At 37.5% G+C, this 17362-nt stretch overlaps 1 protein-coding gene across 1 annotated transcript in view; it reads left to right on the forward strand.

Moving 5' to 3' along the window:
* cdkal1 (CDK5 regulatory subunit associated protein 1-like 1) overlaps positions 1 to 17362 on the forward strand; it is a 207508-nt gene that overhangs the window by 123838 nt on the left and 66308 nt on the right. Inside the window, exon 10 of the mRNA XM_044034474.1 lies at positions 4164 to 4309. Within this exon, the coding sequence (XP_043890409.1) occupies positions 4164 to 4309 (146 nt within the window). The remainder of the gene's footprint in view (positions 1 to 4163; positions 4310 to 17362) is intronic.

The raw sequence follows: 17362 nt of genomic DNA on the forward strand, positions 1-17362 counted from the left end.
GATTTTTTTTGAGCTAAGCCAGTTATCTGTCTGCCTGGGTGCGTGTCTTTATCTGTGCTGATCAACCAAAGATGAAAGGATTGTGTCTGTTTGTGTGAATGAGAGAGAGAGAAAGGGCCGTTGGGGGGGAAGGAGAACCGAGAGTGAGAAATAGTACTGCTTGAATCACCGTCAAGGCTGATTAAAAAGTGAAAAAGAAGCAAAGAAAATACTTGGTTGTTAAAGCTCCCTGAATTTTGCTTTATGATGGATAGTTCACCTAGGAGCAAACACATTAAAGCAGCACTTTAATTTTTTTGCCACTGGGCACTGCTGAGCAATATCTAACTCATCACGGAATCATTTTCACTTTAGACTCGCTAAACTGTCTGTCAGCGGCGGCCAAACATCAAAAAAAAAAAAAGAAAAAAAAAGGCCTCAACTCCACAGGGACTGGTGAGGAGAGAGATTCATATCACAGTGCTGTTTAATCACTGGAGGATGGGACGCACTGTCAGACAGACGCGCACACACATGATAAATGGTTTGTGTGAATGAAAAGTCCTCCCCTTAAAGATTAATCCCCAGTTGTCAGCAGCGGTGTCCCGCTACTCAGACTAGCATGGGATCTGTCGAGACCCCTCTCACCTTTTCAACATACACTCATGTAACTGTCTGTGTACTAACACACACACACACACAAACACAGGCTTGTGCTGCGAGTCTCATTAGGACACAGCGTTGACAAAAAGCGTTACCACTATCCTTAACCACAGCCAGTTAATGCCGAACCTAAACCTCAGGTCCTCTGATACAAGGTTCACATTAGGACCAGGTTTGGTCTCCTTGAGGACTGTATTTATGCCAGAATAGGTCCTAAAGAGCAGAGGTGGAAAGAGTACCACTATTTTGAACATTTTGATAATACTGGTCTGTAATGTGGTCATATTAAAGTAAAAAAAGTAGCTTGTTTAAAATGTACTCAGAGTAAAAGTTACTTATTTACTTTTTTAAAAAGGACAAGGGGACACACATCTCACATGAATTGTTTTTAATTAAAGGCAAACCTTTACAAATGTAAGTGCTGACAAAATAAAATATATATACACGTAATCAAAATGGGTAATTTTCTCCTTAATTAGTGCCTTAATTAAGTAAAGGTCTCGATAATTAAGTTAAAGGAAATTTACAAATTTTGAAAAATGACTATAAAAAGTACAAGCACAAAAGAAAACTACTAAATTACAGCAACGTGAGTAAATGTAATACATTACTTTCCACATCTGTTAAAGAGGTAACAAACACAAGTGTAAATACACACACACAGTCTGCAGGCTAGGTAATGGTCAATTCTCTGATGCGACTGAAGCATTTTTTTTTATCAAAAATGTACACATAAACACATGTATACGAACAAATCACTTGTATAACCCAGTATCCATGACAGGCTGACTGAAGTGTTGTACTGACATAATAACCAGAACCAGTGCACACTGACATACTTTTAAGAGTTTACTCAATGACTTATTTATATCATAAAGTAACCAGAGGCAAACAAAGACTGTTTGCAATGTGCCGTATTTATCAAGAATGTACAGCATATCACAAAGACCACTACCAAATTAAGTCAATTTCCCTCAGGGTGGGTGAAATTTCTTTTTCAAATTCTTCTTCATTTCTTGTCAGCTGATCACTGTTGACTGAAGATGCTGTCCTGTGGTTGTGGACTCAAAGAAAGTATCAATACTGAGAAATAAGAGAATCCTTTCATTATTGTAACTTTGGAAACAAGTCAGTATTTTTTAAAATGCTTAAATCCCCCTCACACCCACACCCACACACACACACCCACACACACACATGCATCAGACAGATTTCTGTCACCAATCAAGCTCCATTTTCAGACCAAATTAATTCTTTATAATTTGGGGCTTCCAGTGGTCAACCCCCTGTGGTGCCGCAACTGAGCTGTCTGTCTTCGTGTGTGTGTGTGTGTGTGTGTGTGTGTGTGTGTGTGTGTGTGTGTGTGTGTGTGTGTGTGTGTGTGTGTGTGTGTGTGTGTGTGTGTGTGTGTGAGAGTGTGTGTGAGAGAGAGAGTGTATGAGCATGTACAAACACACACACACACATGTGCTTTTCTGTATGCGTGTGAAGTGGGGAACGTTACACAATAGATCTTAATTGAGAAGATGGACTGCAATCAGCACATTCTTGTAGGAAATCATTAAGTCATTTTTTTTTTCCACTCCCCTCTCTTTCTCCTTCTTGTGGTGATTAGTATGGTAATGATATCCTCCTGATTATGTCCATCAGAACAATCTGACATCTGTAGTCGCTCCAGCTCTTGTGCTGAGGAAACTGATGTGGCAATGAAAGAAAAAAAAATATGCCAGCATTACTACTTAATGTGGCTTATTAGAAAAAAGACAACATGTCACTCTCACTGTTGTTTCTGGTAAAAGTGTAAGAGGAAGAGAGCGGGGGAAAAAAGACAGACCCAAATGATCAGTGTTGCTTCTGGAATGTCTTTTTTCAACACCATGTTGTCATTTCTTCTTATAGGTATTTACAGTATACATTGACTAAATGGTCAAACGTGTGGAAGCATTCTCTTGATTTCAGGTTTAATATAGTCACTTCATTTATCATTTCGGAGTAGGGCTGCAACTAACGAAGATTTTTCAATTAATAGAGTACTTGTTTGGTCCATAAAATGCTAGAAAATGTTGAAAAATGTTTATCTGGGATTCCCAAACCTGGATATGATGATATTCTTGAATGTCTTATTTTGTCCACAATCCAAAATTGTTCAGTTTTAATGATTTCTTTGTCAAATGGAGATAAGAAACTAGAAAATATTCACATTTAAGAAGCTGAAAAATTCGAAAGCTTGTTTCAATAATTGAAAAAACACTTGTTAATGATTAATTTAGTAATCAATTAATAAACGATTAATCGAATAATCGTTGCAGTGTGTTTGCCACGTGCAAACATTATACACTGTTACATAAATGATTGTTTGTAACCTGTCTCCTATATCTAATCTAATGTTTATTATGATGTGTGCTGCTGACCTCAATGGGTTTTTACCCGGTTAAATAGGTTTAGTTAATGTAGTTGTAATGTGAATTTCTCTTTGTGAATTTCTCTCTGAGATGAATAAAGTATCTATCTATCTCTATCTATCTAGTTTGAAAATGTGTGTAGTAAACTGTGAAGGTTTTTTTTTAATAAATAGAGGAAATAAAAACAGCCCAGTTTGATGTGTATCTGACCAAAGCACATTGTGTTCAAAAGTAAAGATTCTCCAAAGTCTACCTGTTGTTTCTCTATATGTGGTGCACAATGCGTGGCCTTTCTATATAGGCATCCTTTCCAGCATGCTCTGTACCCCGAGCATTGCTCCTGAAGTGAAAACAGAATAGAAACTATTGGCCAGAAATCCTGAGTTAATTATACATTCTGACCTGAGATGTGCACCTGCATGCTTCTGTAAAAGCTCTCCACTTTTTCAGACATAAAGGACTCCTCCTGAGCAGCCTTGACACATTTGACTTTGGATCTGCTATTATTATTTGTATGTGATGAATTATCCGAGCTGCTTTTCTTTCATTTTTACCAACATTGAGAAATGAAAAAGAAAAAAGAAAAAGAAAAAAAAAAGAAAAAATACTGAAAGAAGAGTGAGGCAGTGTACAAGGTCTAGGGTGCATAGAGCTCTGAAAAGAGACAGGAATGTTAATGGAACCATGATCAGTCACCTTAGAATTGACTAACCTTATAATCAAGTAATAAGTTTGAATTTTTACCCTCAACTACATGACTCCTATGGCGACACGTCTAATTCAGCGTGTTCGTCAGTTTGTCAGGTGTGCCCAGTGTTATTGTGAGACTGTGTGGTATTTAGCACGTGTCGCACCTTTTCATACATGATTCTATAAAACCTTTCTGTGAAATTCAACAAATGTTACTTGTATTAAACTGTTAAAGTATGTAAAAGCAGCTCACTGCACATTGTGTTATTTACAGATATACATTTTTACAATAGTTAAGTCCAGATGAAAATAAACTACAGTGTTGAGAAATAATTATTTAATGTGGTGGTAAATGATGTATTTCAGTGATTTTTTGCATTTTAACTCTTAATTTGAATGTTTTCCCCTCTCTCCTCTGTGTCTCATTAGGAGATGGCTAAGATATTGAATCATCCGCGCGTCTACGCCTTCCTTCATGTTCCTGTGCAGTCGGCCTCAGACAGTGTTCTCATGGATATGAAGAGAGAGTATTGCGTCGATGACTTCAAAAGAGTGGCGGACTTCCTCAAAGAGAGGTATGGCGGCCAATGTTGTCTCTGCAGGGAGTTTGTTGCAATATTATGAGAGTAAACTCGTAATGTTGAAAAAGTCGTAATATTATGAGAATGAAGTTGTAATATTACAAGAATAAAGTCATTATTAATCAAGCAAAGACAATCAGCAATTCAATTTAGATTTTAAAATGAGATTAAATGATGTTACAAAATGTTGTAATATTACGACTTTTTTCTCCCAATATTGCGACTTTATTCTCATAAAATTGCGACTTTATTCTCATAATATTATGACTTTATTCTCATAAAATTACGACTTTATTCCCGTAATATTATAACTTTATTCTCGAAAGATTTTATTTTTTTGTTGTTTGGCCCTAATTCTCTGTCTTAACATTTCCAAAAAAATATTTTTTTAAAAAGTTATTATTGTATGACCTGATGATTGGAGTGCAAGTACTAAACTACTAAAACCAAAATGTTTTTAAAAATGTTTTCACATTTCCAGAATTTCCCATATGTTGATCAATAGGTGGCAGAATCAACACGCACCATCACAAATTGATTCTGTTTTTTTCTCCCCAGTGCATTCATCTCCCCGCCCCTCCACTCGCTCCCTCTCTCTCTTACACGCGTGGGTGGGTGGGGTGGTGGTGACTGACGATATACTCACTACACTAAACCACAGGACACCACACTATAGCATAGTAGCATTCAGTATGGTCATTTCATATTTCCAGTACAGTTAGGTAGTAATAATTGAATAAAGTCTAACATTGATTTTGATTACTGTGTGTTTGTATGGCACCCTATATTTACCATATAAGCACTACAACCACTGCATGGTCAGGGTTTTCCCAGTGAAGTAATGTCACCATTTAATGTGAGTGTGTGTGTACACCCTAGCAATGGCACAGTATATTTAAGCATTGTTATGATAATCTCTTTGTTTTTTTTAATTAAATATAGTACACCATAAATATAGATTCACTTCCATCCGCTTTTAGATCACATGACACCATTGTTCTCAGATAAATCATATTCATATCCAGGTAATACATCTTTTAAAGTTACAGGTTATTGTGTTGTCACAAAGTAAATCAATTCTCTTGCTCTCTCTCTCTGGTGTTTGTACTCTGCATTGCTTTTAGATAATTGTTAAGTGGAGTGGAGTTCTCCTGTTCTCCTCCAGTTGTTTTCAATAGAAATTCAAACTCGGTGACACTGATCCGCTCACACTCACACGTGTGGTAAATGGACATGGGAGACATCCACACACACACACACTCATGGTACCATGTCACAAGATTTTGTTTACATAATCCGCCTGGCTCCTCTCTTTCTTTTTTTTCTTAAGTTTCTTTGTAAAAGTTTGTGTAGTTACTCAGTTTCTGGCTTTTGTTACTTAAAGTCACATGTTCAAATACACATGTGATGCTGGTTGGTTGTGTCAAACCAGTGCCAGTGCACTTCCAGGGATCCTTGATCCACTTGGCTGCTGCAGTCATGGCTGAGTTACAGTTTGGAGTCTGGGATCGAGTCCAGGGCTTCAGGCGAGCCAAAAAACACAGCCACTGTATCAGTTAGTGTGGCTGTGTGCAGGAAAGAGACACACTCTGTGTGTGTGTGTGTGAAAAATAAACATACACTGTTGTTGTCTATTACATTATTTTTGAGTGGACAGTTTGGCCTTTCAGAAACTTGTGAAATGAGCAGTAGTGTCAGTGTCATGCCTTGTATGTGTTCTTATCATAACCGCTGCCCCCCACTTTACAAGCACATGTATAAATGTGTTGTTAAAAACCTAATAATTATTAATTGCAAGTAAATGCATTATCCTTTGATCCTCATTTGAACTGAAGTGTGTATCATTGAACATTAAGTAGGTACTAGAAAGACACGAGGTGATCAATTAAGTGGGTTTCTTCGGACTAGAAACTAGAAATAAATGTTGCTGGGTTCTACTGTGTGCAAGCGCGACTGTCATTTATTTTATTTATTTTTTTCATTTAAACTGAAAGGTCTTACTTTCGATCCCTGGCTCTCTGTCTGGCAAGTGACGAAATATTGGCCACGGAAAAACCCATATCAGTTGACCTCTAAGAGAGACATTATTATTTTTATTTTTTTTACTACTTCTACTACACATTCTGCCATTTGTTTCCTTCACTAAACTTCAAATCCATTATGTGATCTGTGTGAAGAGTTTTCACATATCACTATTTTACTGTATTATTTATAACAACCTGAGCAACTCAAGGTAGATGGGGAAACTCTGTCAGTGTGTCATAGTGATTGAGCCTCACAGGTGATTGTTAATACATAGTTTCCCACAATTAGTCCATACCATAGCAGTATAATTTCACCTGAAACGATGAGACAGGTAGAAACCTTGTGTAGGAATGTGTAGGTCAGGCCTTATCTAACTGACACACACACACACACACACACACACAGCAGGAGACAAATGTATTCCTCTTACTGAACCACCTCATGCCACTGACACTGCACAGGTCACGAGGGGTCAAACACCTCTGGCCTTTCTTATCAGCGTTACCTGCAGACACACAGAGACATCAGACCTCCCTCCTTGACATCTTTCATGGCTGAGAGTCTTGAACCACAGTCTGAACTTTAAAATTGTTTCACTTTTTCTTCTTCTGTCTGTTCGCCTTTTCCGTTTTATCCACAAACAGACGCCACAACTTTTGGCCGAGTTAAGTCATGTGTTCAGAAAAAAGGCTTGGAAAAACCCCGTAACACTTTGAGAGTTGTGGTTTGTGTCGAGATGAGCTCTGTATGTATCCCACGCTACCAATCAACAGGGTCGCTTCTGAAGTGGCTACAACTGTGCTTCACTTCCTGTCATGTGTAAACGCGAAGCAGATTGTTTATCTGTAGTTGTTCACTTGTTTGCAGGAAATATTGCAAACGAGAAATGGCAACACTATTTTCTTTGGACTGACACCAAGTTCATTTAAAAAGGAAAAAAAAAACACAGTCTATGTGACTTTCTATAGGTTTTGTATCTTTTGAAAGTTATTTTCAACATTCTCAAGCTTTTATTTCGTACGACAGATTGTAAAAAGGGAGTCCACGTGGAGGGTGGGAATGTGTTTTCGCAGCTTAGACCAAGTATAGCATAAAAACCTTGCAGATTGAATGCAATTCTAAAAAAAAATAACATATACCATTGTGGCTGTAGCTTTACACTGTAGTAGGTCTGCAAGGATTATTAATCGATTACTGAATTAATCGTCAACTCATTTTCTATTTGACATTGAAGTTTTCTTAATTTTCAGCTTCTTAAATGTGATTTTTTCTGTTTTTTCCACTCCATATGAGCAATTAATCATTAAAACTGAATCATTTTGGTTTGTGGACAAAAGAAGAAATTTGAGAACATCTTCATTTCCAGGATTTCTCAACGTTTTTATTTACTGGAGTAATCGAGAAAATAACCGACAGAATAATCGATTATGAAAATACTCGTTAGTTGCACCGTTGTCTTCACAAGGTGTAAATGTAGTAGTTTTGATAAGATATTAATTAACTGCCATATCAAAAATGAAATGGACAAATATTTTGTCTAAACAACCAAGATAGATTTAAAACAAATCCTTGTGGATTTCTGATGAACTGGGCTGCATGTTTCCATAAGTGGAAAGTAAAACCAATCTATGTCACACTAATTAAGTTTATATACCACATATATATATATATGCAATTTATCCAGCAGTGACTCCAATATTGCACTCTCGGGAGAAAAGAGAAAACAAGTCATTTCTCACACTTATGACCATACAACTGCTTGTTGGAACAATTTGATTTGTTCCACAGTAAAACACATGGATCAACTTTAAAGGTCTCTTGATGGTTGACTGCCGCAATCTCCAGTCACTGAAAGCTCATTCACAATAAGGAAATCTAATTGCAAATCAGGGCTTTTCGGATCCTCTTTGAAGCATGGAGGTGAAGAGCTGGAAAACAATAAATAAAAAATGTGTTTCTTAAGGTTATTTTTATATCCTTGATTAGCTGGAGAACAATCAAAAACACAACAAAGACACGTAACGCTGTGGTTATGATTAATTAAGTTGAACTCAGGTCAACATTATTGACTTTTGCGTATATTTTTTTAATTCAGTGTCCTCGGTTGTGTTTTATTTGCCTGTGCTTCTAGTTAAATTATGTTTTTTTAAATAGAATATGTGATTAGATTTTTCTGTTACATTTTGCTCTCAGGCTTTGCCACTGACAAAAACGTAACTTCATTTCCTCCTTTTGAACGATTTAACTAATTTCGTCAAGCGCTTATAACTGATTGTTTCATGCCACACACAATTCTAACAGTCAGTGGCATAATTATTTTAATAAAATGGTTAATTTGTTCTCGTTTGCTAACACAGACTACATGTTTTTCACTCTTTTCTCCCTGCTTCTGTTAATTAAGATCACGTAACAAAGTACAGTCTTTATGAAATGATATATGGAGAAAAAAACTGTCAAAGTATTCACAGTATTCTCCACAATCGTGTCTTAGTTTGCCATAATATAGGGCTGATTTTCCCTCAACTAATGGGGCCAATGATGAAACACTTGAAATAGGAAATATGCATGTGTGAGTTGAGAGTTGGTAATGTGTGTGCGTAGAAGTAGCAGTTCCTGGAAATATTGATGTTGAACTTTTCGGTTAGTGGGGTTGAGGAGAAAGGAGGCGCTGTAAGCCATCACATTACCAAAAACAGGTTCTTGATGGGGGACGGCTGGTGGATGAGCGGCTCTCAGACCCGCTGTGCTTAACCTTTAGGGTGTAAGGTTCATTTCCCTGGAGGATAAATGTTCCTGACCTCTGAAAGCCCTTTCTATCACAGGCAACAGAGGTCCTTTTCCCAAGGTTACACACTCATCTACATGCCTGTCAGCTACGTATATGTTACTTTTTTAAGCATTTTTTATTTATTCAGTTATTTTTATATAACATTTTCATAACTTCTGTTTATTTTGGAAGCACAATCAAATGACAGTAACACAATATTTAAAGCACTGACACTTATAGTTTAAAGTTGTGGTTCCTCCAAGATTTGGACAGATCAACAGATGTTAAATCTGTCTGACTGATACAGTGACTCTAGGAAAATAACCAAGGACCATTTCACTTCATTTGAGCATTTGATTATTATTCCGTCTTCAAACTCGGCTCCACACGACTCTGTCTGAATTTCTCAGCATAGCAGTGTTTAAATATTGGACAACAACATTGCGCGAATAAAGTAAGACGGCTTCAAACAGTTTGGTCTATGACTGAAAACACAGTGAAAAGATTCCGAAGTGAATTCTACTGCTTAAATCAGAAATGTATGTAATTATGTAATTTCTGCTCACAAATACTAAACAGAGACTGATTATTAAGATAAAAAGACATTTGGGTATGAGTGAAAAGTTATGTACAAACCAAATCATAGTTCTGTTTTTAATTCTTATTTTGCCTTCAAATGACTTGCCCATTAAGGTCAATAGTTCTTGTATTAATTTGCACATTTTTAAATAGACAGCTGGTCTTTCATGAAGTTAATTTTCATACCTTATATTCACAAATCACAGGGGTGAAGTCTGGCTGTTGATGGAATTGTTTTTATTACGTGACCCGAACAACACATGTCATCACATTACAACACTAACAGTCATTTACCTAACTAGTGAGCCCTTGATCTAAACAAAAGTGACTTGGAATCATTTTCAGTAGATTTAAATTACCCTTGTCTTACATTCCCACATGGCAAAATTTAAGTAATGATGTATTCCGGTGAATATCATGTCATTGCTTGGCTTCTCTGTCCTGTGGCCTTGTGAATTCACAGGATTATAAATGCCTACATAGCTGTCGTGAAAAAAAACACAGGAGACAGATTTGAATCGCAGCAAATGAGCTGCATTTTTTTCCGGCGTGTACAAACAGCTCGAAAGCTTGATTAAATGAATTATAATTAAGGTTGTATCACTCAAAGGTAATTCTGTTGTGACCAGGAGAATCGGGCACGTGCTTCGTTTAGCATAGTTCCACATTAACAACCTGTCAGTGGTGCCGTCTTCGTTTTTTTAATTTTTTTATTTTTTATTAAATAATTGTGATCTTGTTAAACTTGAAGTGAATGATTTTATTTCTTTAGAAGTTGTTTTCACAGAGACTTGGTCCTAAAGAAGTTATAATGGGTATTTGGTTTTCAGTCTTCCAACAGTTGGGACGTGATTGCTTAAGCTCCATGGCATTAAAGACACCTTTCGTGTGGTGCCGACAGAGTGACGCTGCGACTGTTGATATAGTGTTCTGATGATAACCTCTCTGTCTGTCTCAGCTGCTCATGTTTCCCGCCAAATAAACGTCCCCAGGACATTTAGTGTGTGTGTGTGTGTGTGTGTGTGTGTGTGTGTGCGCGCGCACATATTAGTCATTTCTGTTAGTCACGAGGAATGACTTTGGTTATATCAAACCTCCCTGGGTAACGGCAGGACCCACGCATCAGTAGCGTGACTACCCATTGTGGAGTCAATGTTTCGCTCTGTTTGTTGTTGAAGACACAGCTTCATTGGCACACACACACACACACACTTAAGGGTTTAAGGTATCAGCCAGGGCTAATGTTTCACCAGAATAGTCGGTGGTAGGGCGGCAGGTGTTAGTGTGTTAGAGTGTGTGTGTGTGTGTGTGTGTTTGTGTTTGGGGGGGTGAGAGAGGGCAAGACAGGCGGGAAGAGAGCAGCGTGTAAGACAGGTTTGCCGCGATAACCTGCCACAGTGGCGCGACTTGTCAACATTGCACGCCTCCTTTCTTGTCTCCTTTTCCCTCCAGCTGATGATTCAGCGAGGAAAGTAAATGAAGCAACACTAGTTCCTGTGTGTTCCTTTATCTTAAACCTTTAATCACATGGATTGAATGTAAATGTACAACAACACGGTGTAGTCATAGCAGGGCCGAGGAACATCTGACAAGCAACACTTACTTTGTACATCATTAAGCAGGTCAATTTCAGTTCACCTCCTTGTTTTGCTTATTCATTTCACCAGTCTATGCTGAAGTCAACTTGGAAACCTGAATCCACCAATTTAAGTGACAAGTGTCTGAGTACATACATGTGTCACAAATATTCATTAAGAAAGCTTTAATTGTGTGACATAGACTTACTGTATGTTCTATCATAGACATAGATATCTGTTATGTTTGATCTCACAGCGGACACAGCGGAGTGCAGTCACATTTTATTTACATAGCACATTTCAGGCAGTTAAACGGTTTCAGTCAAGACGTAGAAAACCTTTTACGCAGGATAACATGAAAGACAGGAGACAGGAAAAACAAGTTTATGTTTACCACTCACTAGTTTTCCCACATCATTTTCCTTTAAAGAAATGCTTATGTTAGCTGATCTCGCAACCTCTGCAGCCATCTCAACTCACTTCTTGTGTCTCCATGACAACAAGCAGGATGTCACAAATCTTTACTTTTTAATCTCCCCTGGAAACAAATCTCACACAGTTCCATACCACGTGGAGCCATGTTGTGTTTTATAACTCTTTTATTGTATGGAATAGTCTGAGCTTGTAATTCACTACAATTATAGGCTTCATAAAGATGGTAGACTGGATACATATAATTAAGGGTATGTAATTTCCAACCTTTGGTTTATATTAACTTAACACGGATAGATTTAGTTTATTTTTACTGTGCTAGCTTTTGTTTTTCCATGTGGTTTATTTATTTAGGCGATAGAAGAGATTTAATCCAGGAAGGTGAGAAGGGCAGAAAGGAGAAGGAGCCTTCCTGTCCACATACCTGTCTGTGTGTGTCATGAGTCTTGTGTTTTTAGTCTGCTCAGTTTAAACAACAGTAAAGGAGAAGAAAATGAGTCATTGACCTCACAACAAGCTGAAACCAAGAGTGTGTGTGTGTGTGTGTGTGCGTGCATGCACTTCAGACGGAGAGAAGCACTTTGTGGATAATGACTCTTGGCAGTTCCAAACACATCCTTGTCTTATTGATACTTCCCCTGGATTATTTCTTATTTCCTCCCCACACCACAAAAAAACACACACACATGCGCAGACACACTTCTTTTCTTAATTTAGTGTTAATTTTCTGTCAACCTCTCCGACCACAGTGCGTACATTTAGACAGAAATGGAGACAAGACGGTCGCGTGTTTGTGCATACGTGTGAGCTCGTGTCCGTCAAAACATGTTGAAACAGAACTGAAACTCTCAACTTCCCAGTGGTCACAAAGAGCAGGTGCCAAAAACAGCCTGAGAATGAACAATGTGTTCTTTTTCCTCTCATCACATTATAATAGTTTGACCCCATTCGGAACTGAGCAGCCTTAGTGGTTTAATATTCACTGTGCCGTCTCCTGCGTAATCACTTTGTTTAAATGACAGAGTCAGACGGAGGCGAAGTTAGTCATACATCACAGAAGCTGTCATTTAATATTAATTGTTTCCTTAACTAACTGACTGTTGTGTATAATTTGCTTTTTTAATGCTTTGGATGTGGGTTTGACTCATGAGCTTTAATGTTATCTGCGTCGCTGAAGGACTGAGGTTATGTTTGAGTTTCCTCACTTGTTCAAACGATATCGTCGTATTTGTTTTTCTTATATTTACTCAGATTAATCTTATTTGTACTAAAGTATGGGAATGCACACATAATTTTATAACCATATCAGAACTGTTTGTTTTCATATTGTTCAATAAGATTGTTGTATAAAAATTGGCGATACACTTTTACCCAGTATTATTATTATTATTATCATTGTTGTATTTCTAGATAATATTTTGCCTCATATAAATTATTGCATCCATGTCAATAAAGGGCCAGTGTTTAGGTCTTGGTTTCACTCGTGCACATACACACTCTCTGTGAGTAGATTTTCCCCGCGGATCCTTGAAAACTCTTAAAATGTCATGCATTGAATTATTGATATTCAAGGTCTTATAAAGTCTTAAAAAGTCTGGAATTTTAATGTTTAATGTTCAAGTTTAATGTTTTATTTTACCTGTATTTAATATCCTGACACGTGGCTATAGTTATGTATTTGCACGCGCTGTTTGTCGCTGTGACCATGACCTTCATTTAAACGTAGAAGAAGACAGTTTACACTTGAGAGCCGCGGCGGGGAAAGGAAATGAAGACGAGTGTAAATGTAAATATAAGGAAAGAGGACAAATACCGTGGATGGATGAGGCACGATGTGAACTTTGTCGCTAAAACTTCAAGCTCGGGAGTATGGGCTGCAAAGTGCTGGACTCATGAACTCTGATAAACATAAGCGCTTCACTAGCATTCACTCAATTCGTCCTTTTTGAAAAGCTTTTGTGCAGGGTATCTGCAAAACAATGTGCAGATACCCTGGTTATGGTGCAATGTGAACAAGAAAACGACCTCTCCCAAGTTAACAGTGTTGAAGTTCAAGTAACAAGGCAGCAAAGTGCTAACTTCCCCTGTGCTCGCTCCCTCTCCCAATGTTCTCACATGAGTACACACAAGGTCAACTGATACTGGAAGATCCAGCTGCACAGTCACTGTCTGACTCACCGTCTCTCTCTCTCTCTCTCTCATATCATATTTCCCTGGCTCAGTGTTTGACTCAACACACCTTTTTGAAAGCTTATACAACCACACAGTTTCACTCCCTGTTGACAAAGTATAATTGGTTTGCCCTTTTTTCTAATTTTGTTTGCGAGGGACGCTTCTCTTCAAGTTCTGCTCTGTTACCTCATGTTTGTGTTTTTATACGTGCTTCTAAATTACCGTCAACTATAAACAGACAACATGGAGGGAAAGTTTCCACCTTAATAGAGCACGTGGAAGTTCAGTAATATTAAGCAGTGATGAGTTATTAAACTCTAAGGAAAAGATTTGTATCCTCTACCATTTCAGTTCAGCTAAAATTACAGGCTGTATATGAAAACATGTAACCTGAGGCCTTTAGATGTGGGAGGTAAAAGAAATAGCACTTTTCATGTGTGTTTGACAGTTCAACTCAAATGCTAAAGTTAGGAACAGATTTTGTGGCAGAGACTCTTTAATTGTCACTTTAATCAGCTTTTTATTTTTTATATATACTTAAAAAAGTGTTTGCTGTTTTGGTTAAAAGAAATGAAGTACACACTGAAGTAGAAATGTTATTGACGTACAAAGTGTTGGTAAAATTATCAAAAAGTGACATTTCCTAATTTATAATTGATTTGTGAACAAACTTGGAAGCATGTTGTTAGCAAGGGCAACAAAGAACGCTCATGTTTTTTAAAGTAAACTCAAGACCTTCATTTTTAGTCTGACTTTTGATTAAAAAAAACAAAACACATTATTTTATTTATATATCCGTAAACCTTCTCTGTTTTTATTCCATCCTACTTCTCTTATTCCCTGTCGGTTTTTACAGTTTTTGTTTTTTCTTAAATAATTATTTGTCTCTTTTAGTATTTTAATCTCCTTGCATATTTTAAGCGACTTAACTATTTACTTTTATTACAGTCCCCGACCTTTTATTTGTAATCTTACAGTATTTAGTTACTTTAGTTTCCTGACCTCAGTGATTCTTCATTGATAACAATGTTTCCTGCAAAAGAGACAGTTTTGTCTTTTGCATGTTGAAATTGTCTTACTGTTTTGGTGTTTGTGTGTGTGTGTGTGTGTGTGTGTCTGTGTTTTTGGCAATCAGGCGGTGAGGCTGCAGTTGGGGGACTGTGTGTGTGTATATTTATATGAAAATAGCGATATAAATAAAGTCTGTTAAAGTTTTATCAGCCGGAGAAGCAGCCTCTGCATGTCAGCCCCACTATTTTGTTATTCTGTCGTCGGTACGCTGGTCTGTTTACACTAGTAAACACAGACGTCTCTTCATTATTGCTATGTTTCCCTAAAGTCACACTCCTGGTCCCTTAAATCGTCATAAAGAACATAAAGAAAAGATGTGTGTCATTACTCATTCCCACAGTGTACGTGATGAAGAATATTCCCAACTATAACTGGGTGAGCGGCATGGAAAAGCTTACACTTTACACTTTACACCATGCTCGCCATTCATTTGATTAAGGTAAGGGCTTTTATGTCCTGCGTTTATCTGGAGCTTTGATGGTATCCATATCTGTGCTGGTCAGCTCAGGGCATCAGGATGGAATGATCAATCATATGCTGTGCGTATGTCAGTAAAGGTTGGATTAAATTGAAATAAAGTGCAAAGAGATGGTCCATTTAACGCTTGGCTAGACAGTCACGAGTGTCGCCTCCCTCTCTCCCTCTCCCTCTCTCTCTGTCTGTGTGCGTGTGCGTGCACGCTCTTATTACTCCTCCCTCTGACTAATGAAATGTGCATGTGTGTGTTCTTTTTACCCTTCTCCATGGCTAATGAAGTGTGTGTGTGTCTGCGTGTGTTACTGTGTGTGTGTGGGTGTTAAATTGAACTGCAGTTCTGCTCTAGTGTGTTCAGGCTGTTTCATTAAATGATAAAGTTTACTGATGACTCCAGTGGGATCATTATTTACTTGGCTCTCCATTCATTCCACGGCAGCCACCTCCATCTTTACAAATGACCTGCTTCACTGAAAGACAGAGGTTATTTTGCATCTCGGAGACGAATGACTCGGTGTTCACTTAGTAGACCAGGGCCTTTGCCAACACGTTAAAAAGAACCTCTTGTGTTTTTGTCTTATTCTCTATCATATATAGTGCATTCAAGGAAAAAAAATATATATATTGACTCGATTTTCTGTTCTCTCATTTCCTTATGTTGCAGCCTTTGCTCTTTGGAACCTTTAATACAGCAGATTTTTTTTGTAGCTGATCTCAACCTTGATAAAGGAATTCTTTTGACCTTGTGGCTTTTGCCCTGATGTACACATTGTCTTATTTTTCAATTATTTTTATTTGTATTGCACCGAATCACAACGTGGCGTCAGTGGCGAGAAGAAAAAAAATACCCTCCCTTTTAACAGGAACAAATCTCTGACAGAACCAGACCGATCTGCCTCGACCGGTTGGGGTGAAAGGAAAAATGGGAGAAGAGGTGAAGAGAAAGTGATGTCATGTTTATAGAACTGCAATGTCATTTATACAGGCAGCTGCAGAGATTGTTGATAAAATACCCTGATATCAACTTTAATTATAGCATAGCCATAATAATGGTGATGATATGCAGTAATAATAATAATAATAATAATGATAATATTAGCCTATTTGAGACCATATTTGGCTGTTGTGTGCTAAATCATGAATTTACAACATGACTGGAATCTCTAGTGTCATATCAAATAGTGCATTTACATTAATGTGGATATTTTCTGATTTTACATTTTCCTGATTGGGGAAGTGAGTGTAGATTAATGAGAGGAGAGTAACTGTGAAAAACCTAAAGCATCCACATTCCTTGTGAATGCTCTGTACATAATATTACAGCATTGGATGACATTTCCATTAAATTTATAAAAGTTATGTGTGGACATATCAGGCATCAGACTGCTCTCAGCCAGTGTTTCTAATTAATTTTCCACAATGTGGCAGCCCAGCATCTCCTCCTTTGTCATAATAAATGAAAAACATCTTACACTTGCACACATATCTCATAATAACATCAGAAATCTCTAACATTGTGTTAAGCTCCATTGTCACACTGTACGTCCACATGCTTCAGCTGCAGCTGTGTGCAAACCCGTGAGCAGCACGTAATAACGAGAACTACTCCTTCAGTCTTTAATCACTTCACCATAGATTGGATTAATTCTGTGGGAAATGTTACACTCACGAGAGGAGCTCGTTTCAAACTAAAGCACATGAAAAAAGTTAATGGGCACGTTGCAAATGTTTGTGTTGCCACTCATATTTGCTGATTGGATTTAAACAGTTTATTTAGTTTTATTTACTTAGTTTAGTTTGCAGAAATTAAGCTGAAAATGAGGCCTTTTAAGACCCTTAATTTCAGTTCAGTAAAAGCTTCAACGGAGGGACTGTAGACGAGGTGGTCTGTCATAAATAAGGACTTTTTAAGTGTTTGAATTTGAAAGCATACAAATTTAGAGAGCTGGA

Source organism: Solea senegalensis, linkage group LG9, assembly GCF_019176455.1.
Source record: "Solea senegalensis isolate Sse05_10M linkage group LG9, IFAPA_SoseM_1, whole genome shotgun sequence".
NCBI lineage: Eukaryota > Metazoa > Chordata > Actinopteri > Pleuronectiformes > Soleidae > Solea > Solea senegalensis.